Source organism: Festucalex cinctus, chromosome 15, assembly GCF_051991245.1.
Source record: "Festucalex cinctus isolate MCC-2025b chromosome 15, RoL_Fcin_1.0, whole genome shotgun sequence".
Classification (NCBI taxonomy): domain Eukaryota; kingdom Metazoa; phylum Chordata; class Actinopteri; order Syngnathiformes; family Syngnathidae; genus Festucalex; species Festucalex cinctus.
In genome coordinates, this window is record NC_135425.1 from 13,763,264 (window position 1) to 13,787,061 (window position 23,798).

The 23,798-nt window shown below is 39.9% G+C and overlaps 2 protein-coding genes across 8 annotated transcripts in view; both read right to left on the bottom strand.

Annotated features, from left to right (window-relative positions):
• ass1 (argininosuccinate synthase 1) overlaps nt 1-15,648 on the bottom strand; it is a 36,156-nt gene extending 20,508 nt beyond the window's left edge. For 3 of the 6 annotated variants that reach the window (XM_077498378.1, XM_077498379.1, XM_077498375.1), the window contains exons 1-8: nt 15,494-15,648; nt 12,325-12,451; nt 11,863-11,931; nt 8,369-8,557; nt 8,035-8,091; nt 7,873-7,947; nt 6,584-6,654; nt 6,481-6,511 (exon numbers count right to left, since the gene is read on the bottom strand). In XM_077498378.1, coding sequence (XP_077354504.1) covers nt 6,481-6,511; nt 6,584-6,654; nt 7,873-7,947; nt 8,035-8,091; nt 8,369-8,557; nt 11,863-11,931; nt 12,325-12,426 — 594 coding nt within the window. In that variant the 5' untranslated portion in view covers nt 12,427-12,451; nt 15,494-15,648. Of the gene's footprint in view, nt 1-6,480; nt 6,512-6,583; nt 6,655-7,872; nt 7,948-8,034; nt 8,092-8,368; nt 8,558-8,620; nt 8,807-11,862; nt 11,932-12,324; nt 12,452-12,520; nt 13,311-15,493 lie in introns of those variants that run through there. The other 3 variants (XM_077498376.1, XM_077498377.1, XM_077498380.1) reach the window with 3 other exon arrangements.
• A 605-nt stretch (nt 15,649-16,253) lies between these two features.
• Nucleotides 16,254-22,410, bottom strand: surf4 (surfeit 4). Of its 2 annotated transcripts, none has more exons than XM_077498382.1 (6): nt 22,073-22,410; nt 19,677-19,863; nt 19,384-19,460; nt 19,255-19,298; nt 18,976-19,162; nt 16,254-17,560 (listed from the first exon to the last, which is right to left on the bottom strand). In XM_077498382.1, exons 1-6 carry the CDS (start codon nt 22,118-22,120, stop codon nt 17,294-17,296), a joined length of 810 nt encoding a protein of 269 aa, XP_077354508.1. In that variant the 5' UTR covers nt 22,121-22,410; the 3' UTR covers nt 16,254-17,293. The 2 variants fall into 2 exon arrangements, with proteins under 2 accessions (XP_077354508.1, XP_077354507.1); XM_077498381.1 differs by lacking the exon at nt 22,073-22,410 and adding an exon at nt 21,780-22,012.
• Nucleotides 22,411-23,798: the final 1,388 nt, after the last annotated feature.

A 23,798-nucleotide genomic window follows, 5' to 3' on the forward strand; every position in this document is an offset into this window, starting at 1 on the left:
ATGACGCTTAAATCACCATGTTTCTGGCCTCTCTTTAAAATGCAAAAAACGTGGCAAGCGGAGACAAAAATATCCACATAATGTGCAGGAGGCATGTTTATATTTTTGTTGCTCGCTCCCTCGGGACTTCTCTTTGGGACTTTATGCTCACTCAGTCCCATACTAAGGTATGGGACTGGGTAGTTCCTTACTGGTACTGGTTTACAGTTGACATTAGGGTAATGAGCCGGTCGACTGAAAGAGAAGCTTTATAATTAACTCATTTGCTCCCAATAACGTGTAAATACGTTTTTTTATGTTCTCAGTGTCCCAAAGACGTATTTATACGTTATTTTGTTGTTGTTTTTTATACTAGAGCATACAGGAGGCTATGATGCAGCCTCTCAACTGCAAAGAGCGGTTGCAGAAATGGTAGTTATTACACAAACGGCCAGCAGGTGGCAGCAGAGTAAAGGAGATCAACCAGGGCCATGTAGAAAAAAAGATCAATTACTTACAATTTTAAATAGATTTGTGAAAACTGATGAAACTTAGCTCTCTTCTAATGCTAATTGCTGCAAAACGGAAGCAGATAGAAACATACTTTTTTTTTTCCTGATGAAAGAAGAGACTTTAATCTTTCTTTTGATAGGTTCCATGCTTTTATAGCAATAGAACACAATATTCTGTGGGCCTTGCAAAATCAGTCAAAATCCAGTAAAACAGCCGGGAGCGAACGGGATTGCTTCTGTGAAAATGGCTGGGAGCGAATGAGTTAAGAGGAAGATTAAGATGGTCTCTACGATCTCTAAGATGGTCTCAACTGAGCTCTAGTAATATTTCTTCTTCCTATAACGACAAGAATATATGCCTGAAAGTTCTGCTATATTTTCTGTTTATATCTGTTGCTGCTCCATGTGTTTTACAGTAGCCGTTTTTTTGCAATATACAATGTTTAATTTGCTTTCATTTTCTATGCCCGTTTTACAGTGAAAAACTGCTTAAACCAAGCCTGCGTTACCTCTTAATCGGAGAAAAAAATTGAGAACAGGTACAAAGTAATACATGAGTGTGTGTTAATTTACGTTTTTAGTTTAGTGGGTTTTAATAAGTTAAAACATTGGGCCAATACAGATCATTAGTAGTGATGATAACTGATATTTCAAGTCAATAGTTACTTGAATATTATATACTGCTATAAAAAATGTTCATAGAGTAAACTCAATTGTTGTAAATACCTTTCTTAAATAACTTTCAAATGTGCAGAGTTTTTATTTTAGACAGTCAAGAAACAAATAAACATATATAGTGATTAATTTGATCATTAAATGACATTTCTGTTCATAAATATCTTGTTTGACATTCAAACAAAAGTAAATCGTGCAGAGTTGCCAGCATTCGGGCTCTGATGCAGCCAATAACACAATTTTATATTGCTCTTTTATCACCTGTCGGATTTTTTAAAAAGGACAATGCTGATATTTGTCCAAATGTTTTCTGTAGAATGAAACATGAAAGTAAGGTTGTAATCGAATGCATAGATTATAAAATCTTCAGTTTAATCAAATTAACTAATGCATCCCACTCAACTCACATAGAACATCTTAATGCTGACAGGAAACTAAATGTGTTCTGACAAACCCGTTGGGGTGTACTCATTTATGTAAATAAATGAGCAAAGATGCATTATTTGCAGTAAATCATTTTTTGAACCAATTAAATGAAATTAGATAATTTCCCGTGGCACACCTGATGATCTCACACTGAAATGCCACATGGCAAGTGTTTGGTAATCACTGGTCTAAGTATTACAGGTCACGCCGCACACGCAAGAAGGGAAGTGAGCGCACAGACCCAAAATCTGACCTCTTTGCATCAAAGAGCACATTCACGCGCACACTTAACAGCTACAAGCTTCCACTTCCTTCCCCTACGGGCGCTCTTCTGTCTCTCCATCCATCTTTCCAACTAGCCATGCGACCAAAAACACGTTTGCGCTTCCTCGAGGTGAACGGAGCCACCCACCGTCGTTACGCCTCTTTATTTTTGGTCAACGCAAGCGGTGGTCCGTCCACTTCCCCATCACAAAGAACAAAGCGGGTCATGCGGGGGAAGCTCACTCATAGAGGCTATAATTAAGAGTGAGTTGATGTTTTAATGACTCGAGACGAGTGTCAGGCTGCCTGAGGGCGGCGGGGCCCCCGCGACTGCTCGTGAGCGAGGAGACGTCCAACGGCGATAATGAGATTGGAGTTTTCCTTTTTTAAACGAGCTATTTAAAAGACATTCATCCTTGTAGAACATTATAGAAAGTATCACAAGTTGGGGGGGTCAACAGGACCATTGTGTTAAACGCTATCAGGAAGGATACTATGTTTTTTTTAATTGTAGAGTAACCTGAACTGCGCTCTGCTCTTATCTATCAGCAGAACATATGATCGACCATTGGGACGTTTCCTCATCTAACTGTGACAAGCAGAGAGGAGTGGGAGTATTTTGTGTGCCACAGGTGGAAGTGGGGGCTGCGAGATTTGCTCCTCAGCCTTTAGGGCAGTAACTGGAGGAGAAACAGGCTGATACAGAGATGAGATATCCTCTTTAGATGACCTTCAGGGTCAATCAGCCAATGTTAGGAGATTTTTGGCGATTTGTTTTAGACTCTCAGCTTAGTTTGTTTTTAGTAGAGATGGGAAAGTAAAGAGTCCTGTAATATTTCTTGCATTAATGTCGCTATATTTATTGGATTATTTAATTGAGTACTATGGAGCTACTAAAGTGACATGGGGGGAAATTTTAGATCCAAGGCAAAACTCCCCGAAGAATCAGTGTTCATTTTGACAAGAAATTTTAATGTGCTTATAGTCTTTTGATTAAAATTAAGGTCACAATTTAGTCATCTGATTGTATTTTAGTTTTAATTCAATTTTAGTCACAGAAAATAAAAAGCAATTTTAGTTTACTAAACTGACAATTTTGTCAATGTTTTTCTTCAATTTTTATTTAGAAAATTATAACACATATTTGTAACTGTAGATTAACACGCAAGACACATTTTAACTAAATGGTGCCATTTTAAAACTTTTGTTTCAATGAAACATGTTGAATTGACAATAATATGCCATCTTAAAACTTAGGGGTAGATTCACTAAAGGTTTGCGTCGCCTTTGCACGGCGCTAACCGGTAAAAATTGAGCAATCTGATAGCGCCTAATTCACTAAACACGCGCAAATGGGGAAATCCGTCACTAAGTGCGCTGCCAACCAGATTGCGCCCCAGTGCGCCGGTGGTATTTGCGCTTATGTAAATTAGGTAGTTTGCATCCATATCCTTAGTGAATAGGTGGGTAACTGGGCGTAGACTTTAGTTTTCACTTAACAAAAAAAAAAAGTGCATAATTGCCTGGCATTAATCGTACAGATGCACAATGAATGGAAACATGTTTGAACATTAAATAAAGTGCAGTGAACAGCTTCTGAGTGTTTTTTTTTTCTTCTTCCACCCTCATTTCATTTCTTCGTTTGATTGGATTTTGTGAATTTTCATTAGTGTTGTTTACGTTTTATTCATTGACGAAATTGTCATCGTCTCAATGAATGGCTTCGATTTTAGTTTTCGTTTCATTTGCGTCTGAAATTTTTTTTTTCATGACTAAAAATATGACGAGCATGAACAACACTGTCATCATACAGTATATGTGTGGAACAATCTGCCTCTCCAAGTTCGAACTGCTCCCACAGTGGAATGTTTTAAGTCCCGTCTTAAGAGTTAAGAATTGTGTGGTCTCTGGAGTCCTTTCGTGTTAATTTGATTATTTTTAATGTATTTATTGTTTTTCTAATTATTTTATTTTATTTTTTATAGTTGGTTTTACTCAATTTTATGTCTATGATAGTTTGCGGATCTCAATGTGCAGAACTTTGGAAATGTTTGTTTATAAAATCCATCCATCCATTTTCTTGACCGCTTACTACACACAAAGGTCGTGGGGGGTGCTGGAGCCTATCCCAGCTGGCTTCGGGCAGTAGGCGGGTTACATCCTGAACTGGTTGCCAGCGAATCGCAGGTCACACAGAGACAAACAACCATCCATGCTCACAATCACACCGAGGGACAATTCAGAGCGTTCAATTAACCTGTCAAGCATGTCTTTGAAATGTGGGAGAAGACCGGAGTTGCCAGAGAAGACCCACGCGGGCACGGGGAGTACATGCAAACTGCACCCAGGAAGGCCGAAGCCTGGACTTGAACCTGCGTCCTCAGTACTGGGAGGCGGACGTGCTAACCACTCCAACACCGTGCCGCCCTGTTTATAAAATGTGCTATAGAAATAAAGTGGATTGGATTGGATCGTACATTACGATGCTCATAAGATTTTCCCTTGCATTCCTTTCAAAACATTTATCAACAGTTGAAGCTCTCAGGAAGTAGCGGTGGGGTGGGAAGGGGAAGCAGATATAGAGGTCGAAGTTACAGTGCGCCACAACTCCAGCAGTGAGGGACCCTTCGCCGCCTTGTGACACCCCGTCCATCGGGAGGAGGGAGGTTGCGCCGGGGTGGGGGGAGACTCATCTGTCTGGGACCGCCGTCTTTCTACTTTACTGTTACTGGTGACATTTTGGTGTCATGGTGTCACGGTGAAATGGCTCCCCTCCCACGTCGCAGCCTGCGGCGGCGCAAAACCGCCGGAACAATGAGCAGCCGAGGAGTTGGGGCTGGAACTCAGGAGGCCCCAGCTGGGCGAGATGCCCTAACCCTTCCCTCCCTCCCCCGGCTCCCATGAAATCGGGAATTAGTCGAAGCGTCACTGACGACAAGTCAGTGTCTGTGTGTCCCCGGCTCTTCCCAGGGCCCGGCGAGGACCCCGGGTGAGCGGAGATGCATACAGACACTGGCGACATCGTGAGATAGGAGCTTTGCGGGTCGCAGAGGGCAACCTGTACGTACTGCCGTCACCTTTGACCGCCGGCAAAAATCACAGTGTCTCACCAGCGACCCTCTGGAAGAGTTGTGTTTGTCTCTGGAGGCACTTGAGTGGGCGCTAATTTTCCTATGGTGCTACTTTGAGGGTCAAACCAAGGGAATAACACATTTCAATTCTGCCAAGAAACAGTTGTTAATTGTGCAAATGTCAAAATCAGAGCAAGGATTGGCCACTAACCATCACTGTAAAAAACAAAAAAACAAAAAAACTCACTAATTAATTGAGAAAACAAGTAAATTCTAAGTAAATTTTACAAGGAGAGTTTTGAGTACATTTTGCCAGATTACTATTTAAAAAAAAAACAAAAAACTGCTACTAAAGAGTTGGGGAATTAATCCACAAATGTTCAAGCGGGGAGAAAATTACCATCTGAGCCATGCCACTGCTGCTGTGTGTTAGTATATTGATGGTGTGATCCCTGTATCTCCAAGAGATCTGTTTTTGGTCTCATTTTAGATACACCAGTAATGCAGTACAGTAGCAAACAGCAGGAGTGGCATGGCTCAGGCAGTAGAGTGGCTGTCTTCCCCACCTGAAGTTTGTTCCTGAACTAACTTTTTTTTTCCCTTTTTTTTTTTAAACTGGTAAAACATACGCAAAACTTTCCTTGTAAATTTTAATTAGAATTTCTGAGTGGAAATACTTTCATAGGCCTTTCAAGTAAATATTACTCATTTTTTTACAATGTATTTTTTTTTTTTGTTGCTCTTATGAAATAAAAGCAGTGAACAAGAATACCGATAATCGGGCCTAATTTGAGCAATTTTCCTCTCTTATACCTATTATCAGATGTCTCTAAAAAATTATCCTAAAAAATTATACTGTGCTGCGGGATAATAACTGAATTTGAGTCTTTCAAAAATGTGGGGATGTTTATGCAGAATCTTCTCCTAAAAAGGACAATCAACATTTCATTTTAAGTTGTTGACTGTCAGTGGTTAAATATGGGCAAACAACTTCTCACTTTACGGCTAGGTAGCTCACTGAAGGAGCAACTGAATTTGTGTTGTTTATATGATGTAGCTCACAAGTCATTTACCACAATAGAAAATGTGAATAGTTAGCTTAGCCTCTAATTACTAGTACTAGTACTACTCCCCCTTCTTTCTTCTTTGTATCTGCTGGCAGTCTGGATGTGCTGTGGCACCACGCTACCACTTACAGATCAGTCTTGGTACTACAACAGATATCTGCTTTGGGGACAGGTACTGTCTACAGATGTGCATAAAGAAGGGAAAATGCCGTTTTATTTTTCACCAACAGGTGGCAGTAGTGATTTGAAATGGAATTTTTTGCCTTCAGTAAGAGATAAAAGACAAATAGTACAGATTCTTATAAAAGTATATATGTGTATGGAGAAGACTCATAATCTGCTGTTAAATTTTTTATCTTTGATTCCTTTGATCAGTTTCTATCGAATTGTAAAGTAAAAATGGATTGTCAAAAAAAAAAAAAAAAAAAATGTAATACTGTGTTGCCAACTTGCCATTAAGATTATAACGTGTATCACAGTGTTTACCTTGGGATTCTCCAGGATGCCAGACTCATAACTGTGAACATAGAAGGTCGATATTGAGAAAAATGGATGAACATGTTGCAATATGTGACTTCAATTGACCTACCTTATATGCATCAGGTTGGCATCCATGCTCCAGGGGGACTTTGGAGTGACAGGCACGGGGATACCATGTTTCTGCAGTTCAACAGAAAATGCACAGGTGATGATGCGAATTCTCCACGAGTGTAGGGAAACAGGGGATTCAGTAGTGCTAAAGTAGTAATCAGGTCGTGCGGATATGTGAAGCATTGGTTGTTTATAACAGGGTTTTTTTGTTTGTTTGTTTGTTTTTTTGTATTATTAAGTAGGGCTGTCAAAGTTAAAACGTTAATAGATTAATTAATCACAATCATTGTATTACCACAGATTAATCACACTATTAATTTTGACCGCAGATGATCCTTTTTAGCCAACAGAGGATGGTTAGGTTAAAGGTAGCCATTCGAGTTTGAGCAATAAACATAACTACATGCATTAAAGTAAAGCATTTAATAAATGTTTACATATGCCGTAAGTCATTTTTTCCCATTTTAAATGATGCAAATAATTAATTGATTAGAAAAAGCAGGATGAGCGTGTGCAGTGGATATACATTTTTGAAGATATTCTCATAACATTAAATGTTGAAAAAATTAACACATAACAGGTGCGCTTCAAATTTAGCGGGCAAAATAAGTTGGGGGAAAAAAAAGCCTTTTTAAGTCAGTGATTAATCATGATTAACCAAAATTCTAAGATGTGATTAATCTGATTAAAAAATTTAATCGTTTGACAGCTCTATTATTAAGCCAAACTGCCCCATGAAAGATCACCAAGATTTGCAGCAGGGAATTATTCAATTTCACTTAATTGGTCAGATTTTTTTTGTTTTGTGTTTAGAAATATTTTTTTTGTGCATCTATCCATCTATTCCCACAACTTAGACTGCCACAAAGAACAATTAAATGCTCTTCCACTAGGCAGCAAAAGTTACAAATAACCTGTGTTCACCTGTTGCCATTTATACCAGGAAATAATCGAATTGTGTTCAACTAAAATAGCCAAGAGTTCACACTGAGTACATTGAGACCATTATTTCATTTTATATAGTACTTTTTGTGACTTAATAAATATGTAAAATATGCACCTTGGCTCAATAAAGGTCAGTACACTCAACTTTGTAAGAAAAAAAAGTTTGAGAAACACTACCGAAAGTGTAGTTAGTCCTCAACAATGCCGCCAAGTGATGGCACATATGTCTTGACTGCCCTCTAGTGTACAAAATGCTCAATAACAATCTGGTAAACCAGGTGGCCATGACATGGATGCCCCAGCTAACAGACAAACCCAAATGTTTTTGCTTAACCATCATACCTGTGCGTATTCCATCAGGTCTTTTCTCCCTCGGAACCGGTTGTAGAATTCCGGGATCCTCCAGGGTGCAATAATCTGCAAAGCACACAGACAAGTGGGTGAGTGTACCTTTTAGGCCTCTGTCCAAGGCTCCCTGCAGGTCCGTCACATGAACTGACTCACCCTAACCCCCGGATAGAGGGCGTAGAAAGCAAGCTCAAAACGGATCTGGTCATTGCCCTGAAGGGAGAAAAAAAAAAGACAAAACAGAACACACAATAGTGTGTTCAAGTCATTTTGGAAAGCACAAGTCTAATTTTCCTCAGATGAAAACAATCCACCTTATTAAATATGGTCAATCACAGCTTTGGAAAAGCCAATTTAACTGCTCACACCTGTGCCCGATTACAAATTTGTTCTGCATTTCGTTGCCCTGTACTTGTGCCATGTGTAATCATGACAAAGATGGATTTACTGTCAAAAAACAAACAGCGCTGAAAGCAAACAACTAACTCACCTTTCCCGTGGCACCATGCGACACGTACTGGGCTCCCTCCCGCCGCGCAATCTCAATCTGGCGCCTGGCGATGCAGGGCCGAGCCAGCGCGGTGCCCAGCAGGTATCGGTCCTCGTAGACGGCGTTGGCCTGGACAGCGGGCAAGATGAAGTCCTCCACGAACTCGGTGCGAAGGTCTTCGACGAAAACCTGCAGCGAGGAGGTAGAATATAGTGTTTACGCAATAATTCTGTGTTGTCTTTTTCGTCAGACTTTCAGCAGCTTCTTCATCAGGTCCACAATTTAGAAAATATTTTACTGGCCTTGGCTGGTGTTATAGCCTGTCATCGAATTACTTTTGTTTGTACAACCTCACCAAGTCAACTACATGCTAGCGGTCAAACCAATTAGTTGACTCATCAAAGTGTTGACTTTGCCACTGCACGATGAGGTTTGCTTGTGGTCGACTAATTGCTACTCAGGTGTTTTGGAAATCAACAGGTGTGGGGTTTTGAATTTGAATTTATTCACACAGCGCCATGATCGCCACAAATACAAACGAACAAATAAACAGTGAACAAAATATCAACAAACAGATACACAAATACATGTTTAAATTTTTTTTTTTTAAACGTTTTCCTTTAAACCTTTTCAGCCAAAAAACAAAACAAAACAAAAAAAATAAAAAAACGGCATACTTGCCACTTTCTGAACTCGCAAATTTACACTTTTTTTTTTCTCACAAATTTGAGACTTTATAAAGTGGCAAATTTGCACGTTTTTTTCCCCTCTGAATATTAACCCCGCCTTCTTTAAAAAAAAATAAAATCCTGTATCTAAGAACCTAGTATATCTAATGACATCCTCAACAACCAGAAAAGAAAAAAAAAGAAAGAAATCAAGTCAAAAAAGAAAGACAACCAAAAATAAAAGCATCTGTCATTATAAAATAATAAAACCCATTCACGTAGCAAACTGCGCCTTTTGTTTAACTAAAAATGAGACGATTAGCAGGGTCACTTGCTAAAAATATGCATATTTATCCTGAAATACAAGATCAAGTGCTATCTATGCACGCCCGTCTGAAAAAGCTAACACTTGTAGCCATAAATCCTACCACCAAACACCCTCCAACAGTAAAAACACAGACAACATAGTGTAGCTTCTTACACATGGAAACAGGTTGATAAATAACAGCTACTGTAAAAAATTAACGGTTAATGTATGAAAGAGCGTCTAAGCAGCATTTCTTCTACTTGGCCCTTGTGATTCACAGATACTTTAGACTGTCTACCTTCAGGCTAGCACTTTTTTCTTTTTTTGAATCTGATAGTCGATGAAAGATCAATTTAAAACTGTGTTAACTTCAGGGAACTATTTATTTCAATCCTCAGTGGAACTCTCTGCAACTTCTGTTTTTATTTGTATTAAATGAAGTGAATTAAACACAAGACAATTGAAAATTTAACATAAGATATTTTGAAATTTTGCAAAACTTTATTTGTAGAAAACAAGGAGGTACCATTTACATGTTTTAAGTTGTCATTTAACTACATATTGAAGACATGCTGATGACCCTGGCAGCTTCCTCAACTTTTATTTAATATAATTTAAAGACAAAGATGTGTCTTATCTACAATAATGATTTAAAAAAAACTCACCATTATACAAATCTGAAGATTTGTTAAAAAAAACAAAAAAACAAAAACACAACAATAATAATTGAGAAGGGGGTTGCTGTGTGTACATTCAGTTCAGCAGCTAAGAGAGTAAAGGAGTGAGCGAGGCTGTTTGGAATTTGCACAGTGATTTTTTATTTATTTTTTTTACACTAGCTTGCACAACCGATTGCGAAAAATATCAATGATGTCATAGATTAGTCAACATCAAACAGGTATCGCCACCTCTGCGTCAACATAAAAAAATCTGAAGTTGTTCAACCCCTACTACACGCACATTCACTTGTTCTTCTCGGCACTTACTTTATTGTTTGCGTTGGGGGGGGGGGGGGGGGGGGACAGAGAAAAAACAATCCTGTACAAAAAAAAACGGGAAATGAAAGCACATAACGCAACACATACTTTCATTGTTGTTAGGGAACAAATATGAATTGACGGTGGCAGAAGGTTGAGAAGCTGCCATCTAGTGGCGTATGAAATGAATATATTAAAAAAATGGTTTGATGTAAATAAATTATCATTGAATTTAAATAAAACCAAGTTCATAGTTTTTGGCACGAGACAAATCACTCATCAAGTCAAAATTATGGTGAATTCAATTGAAATAGAAAGGGTGAATGAAAATAAATTCCTTGGAATTATTATCGATGATAAATTATGTTGGAAGCCACACATAGGAACTGTTAAAAGGAAAATGTCAAAAATCATAGGGATACTCTATAAAAGTAAGGATGTTTTAAACATGAAATCATTATATATATTATATAGTTCATTATTATTACCATATTTGACCTATTGTGTGGAATTATGGGGAATGGCATATAAAAAAAATACTAACACCGTTTTCAAATTGCAAAAGAAAGCTATAAGAATTATTAATGGATCAAAGTATACAGAGCCAACACATCCACTATTTATTAAATTAAATGCAATGAAATTTTATGACTTGGTGGATTTTAAAATAGCACAAATAATGTATAAAGTTTATAACAATTTACTCTGCCACAGTACTCAGAAGTTATTTGAAATTAGACACAGTCCTTATGATATAAGGGGTACAAGGGTGTACAAAAAACCCAAAACAAGAACAAATATTAAGCAAAGGTGTGTATCTGTAAAAGGTGTTGATCTGTGGAATCATTTGGAAATTGCTCTGAAAAATTGTGATTCAATGCTGGAGTTTAAAAAAATGTTTAAAAGTAAAGTTCAAAAAAATTATCTATGTCAGACCAGTATATGAAAAATGTACATGTGAGTATGTGTAAATGATCTAGATAGGTATTATGGTATATGTTTAGTAAATTTATGTATATATGTTTTTGGTAAATGTGAATATGTTAAGTGCACTTGTGTATATATATATATAACTTGGGTTATATATATCATTTATTATTTTATTATTATTTTTTAATAATTAGTAAATTAAAATTGTATTAATAATGAAATAAGTTTAAATATATTTAGTAAAAGGGGTAGGACTAGATAAGTTTTTAACTTCTTCCTACTCCCTTTTGAACATGTAAGTTATGATTAATTGAATGATTATGTTATTGGGATTTTCTTCTCTTTTGATTGTTGTTTTATCTCTGCTGTTCATCTGTTTATATGTTCAAAAAAATAATAAAAGGAAAAAAGAAAAAAAGGAATACCTGAAGCGCACTCAGTTTTTTGTTCAACACTAAGCAAAAATCAATGCAGGGAACAAATTAAAAATTGACCAATAAATGGGAGTGTAAAACTATAGATAAAAAAAAAAATGCTTATATATCCCACGTGGAAGGAAATACTGTCTTATTTCTTATATGCAGCATGTATTTTAATAATTGTCTAACATACCTTTTTGGCACCAAGGTTTTCTGCCTTTTTGCGAGCAGCCTCAAAGTCCTCATCTTGCCCAATATTGGCCTACACAGGAAAGAAAATGCAATTACATGCCACAGTAATTCAAATGCTTTTGATTTAATTGAGTTTCATCTGCAGCGGAAAATGATTACACTTTTGCTGGCTGATCAGCATAATCCAGCGAACTAAGTATTGTGCCACATTTCCTATAGGAACAACTGTTCGGCTCGATTGTAGATGGACAAATGGAACAACAAAAGGAACGGCAGAGAAATGTGCTGATTACGCAAGACCTCCACATAGAAAACTCTGCTTATGATGCAGTGTCATTATTTATTCTGTTGTAGGGCAAACAGATGAGCAGTAAATGCCACCTAAGCCCCGTTTGTGCATCTCGAGCAAATCCGCATCAACTGGTTGAATAGTACACAAAGAAAACCTTCCTTCAAATCTTACCATATAAGCAATGATGTCATAACCTTGCTCCTTGAGCCACACCAGAATACAGGACGTGTCCAGTCCGCCGCTGTAGGCCAGAACCACTATACCTTGAGACATGATGGCGACTTGTTGCTACCGCAAGCTGAGAAAAGAGATTAGTTAGTGAACAGTGTCAATATGTAACTTGAATGCACTGGGGAGTCATAAGAACCTCTTTAAAATGAAATGTCATCATCATCCAGGAAGTTTCCTTTCGCCCCTCATAAGAAAAAAATGTAACATTGACACAAAATATTTTCTATATTCTAAACCTCATAATCAGAGAGAACAACATTTCGACAAATTGAAGATACCTTCAGGTAGGGAGAAAATCTGAGAAATGAAAGGGGAAATTCTTGGCTGATTTTACATGAATCAGCTGGACATGAGCTACATTTAACTGTAATAGAGGATACCATCTAGCAATGAATGACGTTTACTTTAGCATAAAAATAAATAAATAGATGGAAAAAATACTGATTACCAGGGGTGTGGAATATGGGCAATATTTTGGCCTTACAAAAGGCACATAGCATTTATCCCATAAATAATCAAAATAATAAATATTTTTAGATCATTGCATCCTCATTTTTAATGAATTTAACATGGCCCTCACATGAATACAAAACAAACTAAAACTTAACATGGCCCTCACATGAATACAAAAACTAAAACTTAAGTGACCTATACTATGCAAAGTTTAAGGTTCCACATGAACGATGTAAACACACAAAATTGTTGTGTGTCGCTAAAGATATCAACAGGTTTGACTGCTTCGTTTATCTGTTCAGTTAATCCACTGGAAAAGGTACCTACCTATTCATTGATAAATGCGAGTTGTGAAATATGGGATTACACACACAAAATTTCCCACACTTTACTCATCCATCCATCCATCCATCTTCTTCCGCTTATCCGGGGTCGGGTCGCGGGGGCAGCAGCTTCAGGAGGGAAACCCAGACTTCCCTCTCCCCAGCCACTTCAACCAGCTCCTCCGGCGGGATCCCAAGGCGTTCCCAGGCCAACCGAGAGACATAGTCTCTCCAGCGTGTCCTGGGTCGTCCCCGCGGCCTCCCGCCAGTGGGACATGCCCGGAACACCTCCCCAGGGAGGCGTCCAGGAGGCATCCGAACCAGATGCCCGAGCCACCTCAGCTGGCTCCTCTCGCAGCGGCTCGACTCCGAGTCCCTCCCGGATGACCGAGCTTCTCACCCTATCTCTAAGGGAGAGCCCGGACACCCTGCGGAGGAAACTCATTTCGGCCGCTTGTATCCGGGATCTCGTTCTTTCGGTCACGACCCACAGCTCGTGACCATAGGTGAGGGTTGGAACGTAGATCGACCGGTAAATCGAGAGCTTTGCCTTTTGGCTCAGCTCTTTCTTCACCACGACGGACCGATACAGCGTCCGCATCACTGCAGACGCTGCACCGATCCGCCTGTCGATCTCCCGCTCCATCCTACTCTCACTCGTGAACAAGACCCCAAGATACTTGAACTCCTCCACTTGGGGCAGGATCTCGTCCCCGACCTGAAGACGACACTCCACCCTTTTCCGACTGAGGACCATGGTCTCGGATTTGGAGGTGCTGATCCTCATCCCAGCCGCTTCACACTCGGCTGCGAACCGCTCCAGTGAGAGCTGAAGGCCCCGGCCTGATGAAGCCAACAGTACCACATCATCTGCAAAGAGCAGAGATGCAATGCTGAGGCCACCAAACCGGAACCCCTCCACGCCTCGGCTGCGCCTAGAAATTCTGTCCATAAAAGTTATGAACAGAATCGGTGACAAAGGGCAACCTTGGCGGAGTCCAACCCTCACAGGAAACAAATCCGACTTACTGCCGGCAATGCGGACCAAACTCTGGCAACGGTCGTACAGGGACCGAACAGCCCGTTCAAGGGGCCCGGCACCCCGTACACCCGAAGCACCCCCAACAGAACTCCCCGAGGGACACGGTCGAACGCCTTCTCCAAATCCACAAAACACATGTGGACTGGTTGAGCGAACTCCCACGCACCCTCGAGGATCCTGCGGAGGGTGTAGAGCTGGTCCACTGTTCCACGGCCAGGACGAAAACCACACTGCTCCTCCTGAATCCGAGATTCGACCTCCCGACGGATCCTCCTCTCCAGCACCCCTGAATAGACCTTACCAGGGAGGCTGAGGAGTGTGATCCCTCTGTAGTTGGAACACACCCTCCGGTCCCCCTTCTTAAAAAGGGGGACCACCACCCCGGTCTGCCAATCCAGAGGCACTGTCCCCGATGTCCACGCGATGTTGCAGAGGCGTGTCAACCACGACAGCCCCACAACATCCAGAGTCTTTAGGAACTCCGGGCGGATCTCATCCACCCCCGGGGCCCTGCCACCGAGGAGCTTTCCAACCACCTCAGTGACTTCGACCCCAGAGATAGGAGAGCCCACCCCAGAGTCCCCAGACTCTGCTTCCTCAAAGGAAGACGTGTTGGTGGAATTGAGGAGGTCTTCGAAGTATTCCCCCCACCGCTTCACGACGTCCCGAGTCGAGGTCAGCAGCACCCCATCGCCACTATACACAGTGTTAATGGTGCACTGCTTTCCTCTCCTGAGACGCCGGATGGTGGACCAGAATTTCCTCGAAGCCGTCCGGAAGTCGTTTTCCATGGCCTCACCGAATTCCTCCCATGCCCGAGTTTTTGCCTCAGCAACCGCCGAAGCCGCGTTCCGCTTGGCCATCCGGTACCTGTCAGCTGCCTCCGGAGTCCGACAGGCCAAAAAGGCCCGATAGGACTCCTTCTTCAGCTTGACGGCATCCCTTACCGCTGGTACCGCTGGTCCCACACTTTACTGAAGCTGCAAATGCCTCTTTCGAAAATCGAGCCTTTTCAGGCTGTCATATGTCGAATATTACAACAAGTAACACATGTCATGGTATTACATTAGTAGCACGTGAGGAAACCCCACCAACAAAAACATAAAAAAGCAACCCCAAATCTGCAATTTCTAAAAAAAAAAAAGATTTGTAATGACGTCGCTTTCCACGAAATGCACTATGGTCGGATTTAAAGCAGCCGCTCTTGTCGGCGAAAGAACGCCAACTGAAGTTAAGTGCAATTTCTAGAAATGTGCCCATACTTACGAGGAAAAAGACGGGTTAAACTCACCAAAAAAAGATGCTGCTCTCAGACTAGCTTGTAATGTCAGCCTGTCACTGGGGAGTTGCTGAAGTAACAGTAGTCGCATGCTGGCTCCAATCACTAATCTCTTATTGGTCCGCCCATGGTGACGTCACGTTACATTGGACGTGAACTCGTTAAAAAAAAAAATGACGTTCGTTAAAGGGTCGCCATATTTGGTTCCTACCGCTCCACTCACTTTTAAAGGGCCAGTTCAGTGACTCTCTTTTGATTCGGCTTAATAGTGGCAAGTATGTACAAATATATTGTTGCTTTACAAATGTAGATTTTTCAGGTGCCTGTACACACTTTCTGCCAATTGTTGCACTTCTACTCTCTACATTTAAAAATAAATCCATGATTCATTAATCAACCAGCTATTAATTTTACATTTAGCTCCTTGATAGGGAACAATAGTTGTGCATAAAGTTCTGAAACACTGCATAATTGACCCTGTGCAACAAAATGTTTAGTTTAACTCTAAAGCCTGGAGTGTACTTCATCCACAATTTTTTTTTTTGGGTGGTATACTGTATATTTATATGTAATTGTAGTGGAAGTACTTGCTTGTTTTGGGGTTCATTTTATTTTCATTACATTCCTTTCACAATAATACATTTGCAATTCTTTCTAAAACATTTGAAGAGCTTGTTTTAAAGTACAGTCACGCAGTATTTTATTATTTTTTATTTTTTTGCCATGAACCGCCAAATTTGAAAAGAAACAAAATAAAAAATACAATATAAACTTCAGAAAATCAAAACACAGAATATTTTATTTTCGTGGAACTGAGGCAAAAAACACTAAGCAGATTGGGGGGGGTCTGCTTAGTCTTCTTTGCGTTTCTTGATCTCAGAATACGGCATTTGACGACACATGAATAGCATCGCACCTGTAAATCCTCACCCACCCATCCCAACATCATACACAGTTCACTAGACGTACAGAGAAGCAAGGCGCCCAAATGACGATGCCCTGGCTCGAACAACCATGACGTGATTTTCAAATGGAGCATGGCGATCCACCATTTTGTGCATCATGTACACTCTCCCCACACCCCAGCCAACAGTTGATGAACATGGCTTGTCTGACGGTTGTTTGGCTTGTGGATACACAGCTGAACGGAAGGCAGGACGTGACACCTGGAGAGTCCAAAGTTAACTTTCAATTACCGGTAAGTACCCTGACAATTCTCGCCATGGATAACTCTAAATACTGCACTTTTCTCCCCTTTGCCAACTATGAAGGTCCATCATGCAACAGGGGTTTCCAAACTTTAATTTTTAATGGGACCCGATTGTCAAGAGTATAATTAAATTCATGGATCATCAAGCAGGCACACTATTTCTTGGCAAAAGGATGTTTTGATTCGTGTGTGTGTGTTGTTTTTCCATTAACTCATGAACAACATTTTGATACATTTGGAATTCCGAAAGGAAACATATTTCAATTCTCGGTTCAACAATGAGTTTGGGAAATTCCGCTCTGAGGTAAGACCAACAAAACAGGTTTGTGTTCACCCGTTCACAAAACAAAGAAGAATTTTAAATTGAAATATACGGGCCTATTTCATCATTCTATTGTTGGGAAACGCATACTAGTTTTGAAAGAGTTCCAAGGAGAACCATGACAAACATATTAAAAAAAAAAAAAAAAAAAAAAAAAAAAGTAAACCCTGTGTATCCAGGTAAACCAACAGAGGAAGAGGGATAAGTGGGGTGTCCGAGTCCTGGTAGGTGGTGCTGTGTATGTATTCACTTATTTTTGTTTTGTTTGTACCCCCTCTCCCTACCACTCTTTCTTTTTCTCGTCCATGGACACGCCGCCGGGCCCAAGGGCCACCACCAGCAGCAGGCCCCCGATGACAGAGGTGGTCTGGAAGAAGTCATACTTGAGGAAGTCGTGCATGGGCTTGTAGGCGGGGATGGTCCAGAAGGCGTTGAAGTAGACGTTCATTGCTAGCAGCCACAAGACGAGCGTCAGCGCCGCCAGCTTGGTCTTGAAGCCGATGGCCACCAGGATGATGAGGGCGGTGCCCACCAGGTTTTGCAGGATCTGCAGATCAGAGCAAAGGTCCGAGGGGTGGTTGACAATTAACCAAGAGAATCAATCCATTAGGAGGACTAACAAATACGTTAATCCCACTCATATCTGAGACTCACCAGTATGGCTGCACAATATATATATAAAAAAATATCAATATCGCGATATTGACCTACGCAATACGCATATCGCAAAGACATGCAATAAATTTCATATAGAATTTTATACTTTTATCTGAATTTGACCAGGCCGACTGTCAGGTTTACCTATTTGACATTTGCTAAACATGACAAAAAAGGAGAGAAAACAGTTCAAAGCTCGTGAGAAGAGAGGAGAGGAACTGACTGATACAATTCACTACTGCACTACAATCCCCTCCTCACCGTCTCCTTTTATTTGGCTTCCACGCCCCTAGTTACATGGGTGTTCCAAACCTAATAATGCAAATGCAAAACAGCTGGAACACAGTGTACTTAATGAAAATGTGAACTGCCATCCAATAGTACTACAATTAATTAAGAATACATTGAGTTTGATTATTTTGCCACATGAAAAAAAATGTAATTCTTTTGATAATAAAAATGCCATTTCTTTAGGTACATGTTAAATATCGCAATATTGACCATCGTTATATTCAGCAACCATATCACGTTTTTCCAATATCGTGCAGCCCTATTCACCATTCATGAATTTTACTTCAAATATATTTCTGTGCAGCTCACCCTCAGCTATTGCCTTACTTAAGGCAAGCAAAACGTTACTTAAAACATTAACTGGAGCTTACTATGACAGATTAATATCCATTATCTTTTATACTTGTGCATTATTAGCCTATGCTAAACTGTTAGCAATCGCATTAGCGCGCTAACAATTACCACTTAAAGTAAACATACACTGACTACCACCGCGTACATCATCACAACATCATTATATTTACACTATACATGTAATAGTATATTACAAGTCATTTACAATTCTTCAACATTATTCCATGAGTTGACAAGGGTAGAGCTAGCTGTTACCTACAAGGGTAGAGCTAACTGTTAGCTACATGAGCTCAATAACTTCCCGTTCCTGTCTTCTTCTGGGCACATTTAGCGCATGACTGCCCTCTAGTGGTTAAGTGATGAACACCTAAAACAGAGTGGCAGGTTATATTTTGGAATTACAGCGCAAGTGCTTTTTAGGATGTTTCTCTATTTTGTGGAAGCTCAATGTGCTGTGTTGTCTTGCATAAAAACCCACTAAATACAAAGTCAGTTAAGCAGACAAATAACATCTCCCATTCACCCACTAGGTGGTGAGCTAACAGAAGAGTAGCAACAGCCTGAATTACACCTAAAGTGATACACTCTCTGTATAAGCTCAATAAGTGTGATGATGATGCTTAGAGATTTCTAATGGAAATTAACTGTGCGATAACTCACCGAGAAGAAGCTGGTGTCAAAATGGACCAGAGACATGAACATGAGAACCAGCAGTATGCGGCCCCCCAGCTGCATGTACTGTTTGGGCGAACTCTCGCCCATGGACGGCACGCCGGCAAACATGCTCTTCCCTTCTGAACGAGACTCGGCCAGCAGCAACAGGAGACCACCACCCAAGGCCAGATTCCTTCAAAAGGAAGAGAACACCTCTCAAAATTATACCCCAAAAAAAATCCCCACAATATCCACATGAACAGATAATGTTGTGCTACTGCTTACCTCATCAAAAATTTAACATCCCATAAAATGCTATAGGCAATAGTCTGGTAGGAAATAGAAAAAGACACTTTAGATTAGACACTTTGTTCAAAATTCACAATATGAACAGTTACTGTTGCATTTTTTCACCTGTAGCGCTATGATGCCAAATAATCCAAAGCAGGCATGCTGTACAAAATTTCTACTGAGGATGAGGATACAGCCGACTGTTAGGACACACAGCAAGGCACAGGTGTTTCAAAAGACTGGTTATTTGATATACATATTTAATTTGCTTCATGACCATACTTGTAACTCAAAACTCACAGTACTGAACGAACAGTAAGAAAATAAATTTCTCAGTGGTGACAGACTCCACTCACATTTCAGAAATTACGGTCAATTATCAATTTGTGAAACACGTAACAAACGAATAAACTGACCAAGCTGGCCTAATAGATTAATGAGCACAAAGCATGTGGCCAGGATGTAGCCGCAGTTCCACGTGGCCTCGATGTAGTCCCGCTGGTCGTGCCACTGGAACCACATGCGGATGCCATCCTCCAGGAAGGTGCTAATGAGACACAGGCGTGCCAGGTGAGGCAGGTACTGTTTCGTCACACGCAGGAACTAGGAGAAACAGGAAGGACAAGATAGGATGAGCAAGTTATACTAACGCGAGCTTACAAAGAATCCTAAAATCAATTGCTGCTTTGGGTTGGGCTAAAAGAATTCTCCACTGCCTAATTACACAGCTGAAATTTGTAAAACACGCACAGGAGACTGCTTGTCAGCGACAGTTATTACGCCGCATTTAGCACAACAAGTTGTTCCTGCTTTCAGCCAATCAAAAGCAGACAAATTGCACAGTGACAAAAAACGTTCTTCAAAAAACAAATCTCTTACAGGGGTGGGGACCCTGCATAGAGCATTTGAAAGAGGTTGGAGGACTTAAAAAAAATAGATGCTTAATAGATGTTTTTCTTTAAATTGGATTATTTTTAATGCATCATACCATTTTAACTGATGAATTTCACGAGTTAAAATTATATCAGTAGAAGTTATAGAACAAGCAATCTTATTTTACATATTTGCTTATAAGACTGCAAAAATATTATTCATCTGGAAAGACCTGGTCTGATAATACCATCAATATTGGACTATTATTGTTACATAAAAATACAATGAAATAACTGTTTTAAACCAAACAAGCTCACAATCAATTTTTCTGCTCAATACAAGCACAATGCAAGTCATAGGAGGAAAATATGTTTCATTGTACGTAGTTGAGTAAAAAAAAAATTAAAAAAAATGTAGCCACTCGTTACCTTAACTTTTTTTTGCCTTGTGATGTCTTTATTGGAGAGATTACAGTGAATTTTCCTAATACAGTATTCAATCGTATGCAATTATAGCAAACAAGCGCCATTTAAACAAAAATACACAGTGTCGTTCGACTGTGCGTTTTCAAACCCTGCAAAACCAAACAACTGCTACATAATGTAAAATTCACTGAAAATAAAGGTTCACTTGCAGAAACAACCATCATCGTCACCGTCATTTGTTGACAAACACCACAATTTTTGGTATGGATTTGTGTAGTTGTTGCAGAGCACACTTAAAAGAAAAAAAGTCAAAATTATAACATATGTGGGAAGAAGGACTTAAAAAAAGAATTGCTCATTAAATCACAATAGCAATATTGAGGGGAAGAAATATATTATCAAAACCCTAGAAACAATCCAAGAGAGATGATGTCATGAAATTAATCGTTTCAGTGTAGTGATGTCAAGAGCTTTCTGCCTTTACAATAAAATTAAGACGAGCACTTTGAAAGACCTTCGTTCTCAGTAACACCGTTCTCATTTTATCCAAATTAATCTCTTCATTACTTAATACATATGACTCCAGAACCCCAATTACAAACTGGTAACTTTAACCTGGAACCAGAAATAGAAAACTACTAATTTTACTCAATTCGCAAAAAAAGTTATTTGCATTTCACTCAGAAGCAGCATTACGCACTACTTTGGTACACTGACGTACGCACGTAGCCCCGCCCACTCCGGCATCCACGTCAACACAACCAGAGCCGGCCGGCCAATCAGATTGCAACAAGTCCCTCCATCTCTGCAGCGTGAGGTATGAATGGACAAAATGGGAGCCAATCCAAATATGTTTCCACCAAATAGTCCCTGTTAGGTAGTCACTTCTTTAAATTCCATTTAGTGTGTAACTTAACATATTGGACAATGTAAAATTAACAAAATAGTGAAGTATAAGCAAAGTTTAGTCAACACTACTGCAACTTTGACTTCAGCCCTGATCTCAAGACAAGAAGTATGGTAATGACACCTCATAAACACACAATGATCCCAACTTGAGAGTAGTTTTATCGCATAAAAAGTAGATCGGTAAGAGGCGCTAAATAAGTCAATAGTCAAGAAAGTGTGCTACGCTGCAAACTTCTCAAATAAATTGGGCGATTTCCTAATCGCGTCCAGCGGTATTATTGTTATACACATATAAAGAGCTAGGATTCGTACCTCTTGATACCGGCTATTACCTGGCTGACCGCCTGACGACAGCGTCTGCATCCTGGCTGTATGACAAACGACAACTTCTCACTCGAATGAAGTGAAGTGCGATTTGAAGAAGAGGCGACACGACGGGAGGATTGTCACATAACTGGTTTGTCATACTAATTAACTCGACAAGACAGCGAGTCGGGAAGTATTTAAGCAACAGGGCGTCATTTGTTCTCTCTTCCCTCCCCGAATTTAAAGAAGAAAGTAGCGTGCAGCAGTAGCTAGCTGGCGTGTGCTAATATTCAACTTGCCTGGTCTGCCACGTCTTCGGCCGTGCTCATGAGATCCTCTTGCCCCATGTTTGTCGACCAAACTGGTGGTTAGTACCAATTATAAATCCCTTTTTGCGACACACTTCAGAGGCTCTTTCTATTGTCGCTCGAGACTCTACTCCGCGTTGACGTTATTTACTGAAAAAGATACGCCTGCAGCCGACTACTGCTCTTTGCAGTGTGTAGACTGTAAAGGAAAGGCCGCCGCCGCCCCACAATGCACCGCGATTTGACGAGACTGGAGCGAGCGGTCTGGTCCTCCTCCTCACTCACTGAGCCTTCGTCGCACTTCTGCAACCGACCGTCGTGTGCCACGTAGGCGCACGCATCCTCGCCTCTGACGCTGTGATTTGTTTTTGTTACAAGCGTGTTTTCCACCAGAAGTGGTCTGTACTTAAATAGAAGTACAGATTGGCTACTTTAGTTAAAAAAAAAAAAAGTCCTCAAAAGTGCATTCCTTGCATTCTTAGGAAGTAAATTCTTTTTTCCTAACCTATTTTAACAACTTTATTAAAAATAAATACATGAATGCAAGAACAAACTTTTTTTTAAACAAAATAAAATAATTTTATTTATTCAATAAACAAGTACAATTTAGAGAAGTTGTTTTTTTTTTTAAATAAAGTACGAAATTCATTTTTTGTTTAAAAAAAATCGGAATATTAACAGTGAACAGGCACAGTGGAATTAGATTTCAGTTATAAACCTTAAAAATGGTAATAAAACTGTTCAGTAATTCTAATCTTGAAAATTAAAATTTCAAAGTTGAAACCCAATTTATTGAGCCTAAACGAAGACTGGTGCAGTGTCATGTTGTATCAGCAGATGGCGATATTAGCTAACTGTCGTGTGCATCGTCCGCCACAAAACGGTATAGAAGAAGAGTCGCTACATGTAAACAGAAAACACAATGGCCGCCTCCATCGAAAGTTTGCTGGAAGAAATCTGATCACTGATGAGCAATATATTCAGAACAGTGTCTCTAACATAGAAGACCCGGTTGAAGAGCTTCAATGTCTTAAGACTTCACTTTTATCCATAACCATGAGCGGAAAAACAAACGGAAACAAACAAAAAAGTGTACTAAGGATTGTGAGGCCTAGAGAGTAAAATAAGACACTGACCTGTCTCTTGTGTTGTTGATCTGTCTGGCGGAGTACATTCTGTGCTGGTAAAGTAAAATATCTTGGTCACATAAACAGGAGTGATCTCTCAGGTAATGATGACAATCAAAGACAGTATTGTAAATTGCATGCACAGGCTAATATGCTGGTACTAAAATTTGGAATGTGTCGAGAAAAAGTGAAAATAGTTTTGTTCAATGCCTATTGCGCCGCTCTACACTTCCCCCTTGTGGTGCTGGTATACACAGTCTCAATTCAGGAAGCTGAAGGTTGTTTTTTTTTTTAATTAATTTTTATTGCACAAATGTTTCAAACTGACATCGATATGAAAAACATATATATTATGGCTTTGTTATAACACACTACAAAATTCTATAAGGAACAGGAAGCTGAAGGTTGCATGGTCAGAGGCTCCTGTTGAAGCTCCCTCAATGAACAAGTGCCAGTCTGCTGTTTGTGCATAACAATGTAACTACACCGAAAGCTGTCATACGGAATTTGTATATACATTTTAAATGAGACACATGAATGTACTTATGGACTCACAAAATGAAATTTTAATTGTTCTGATAAGACCTGAA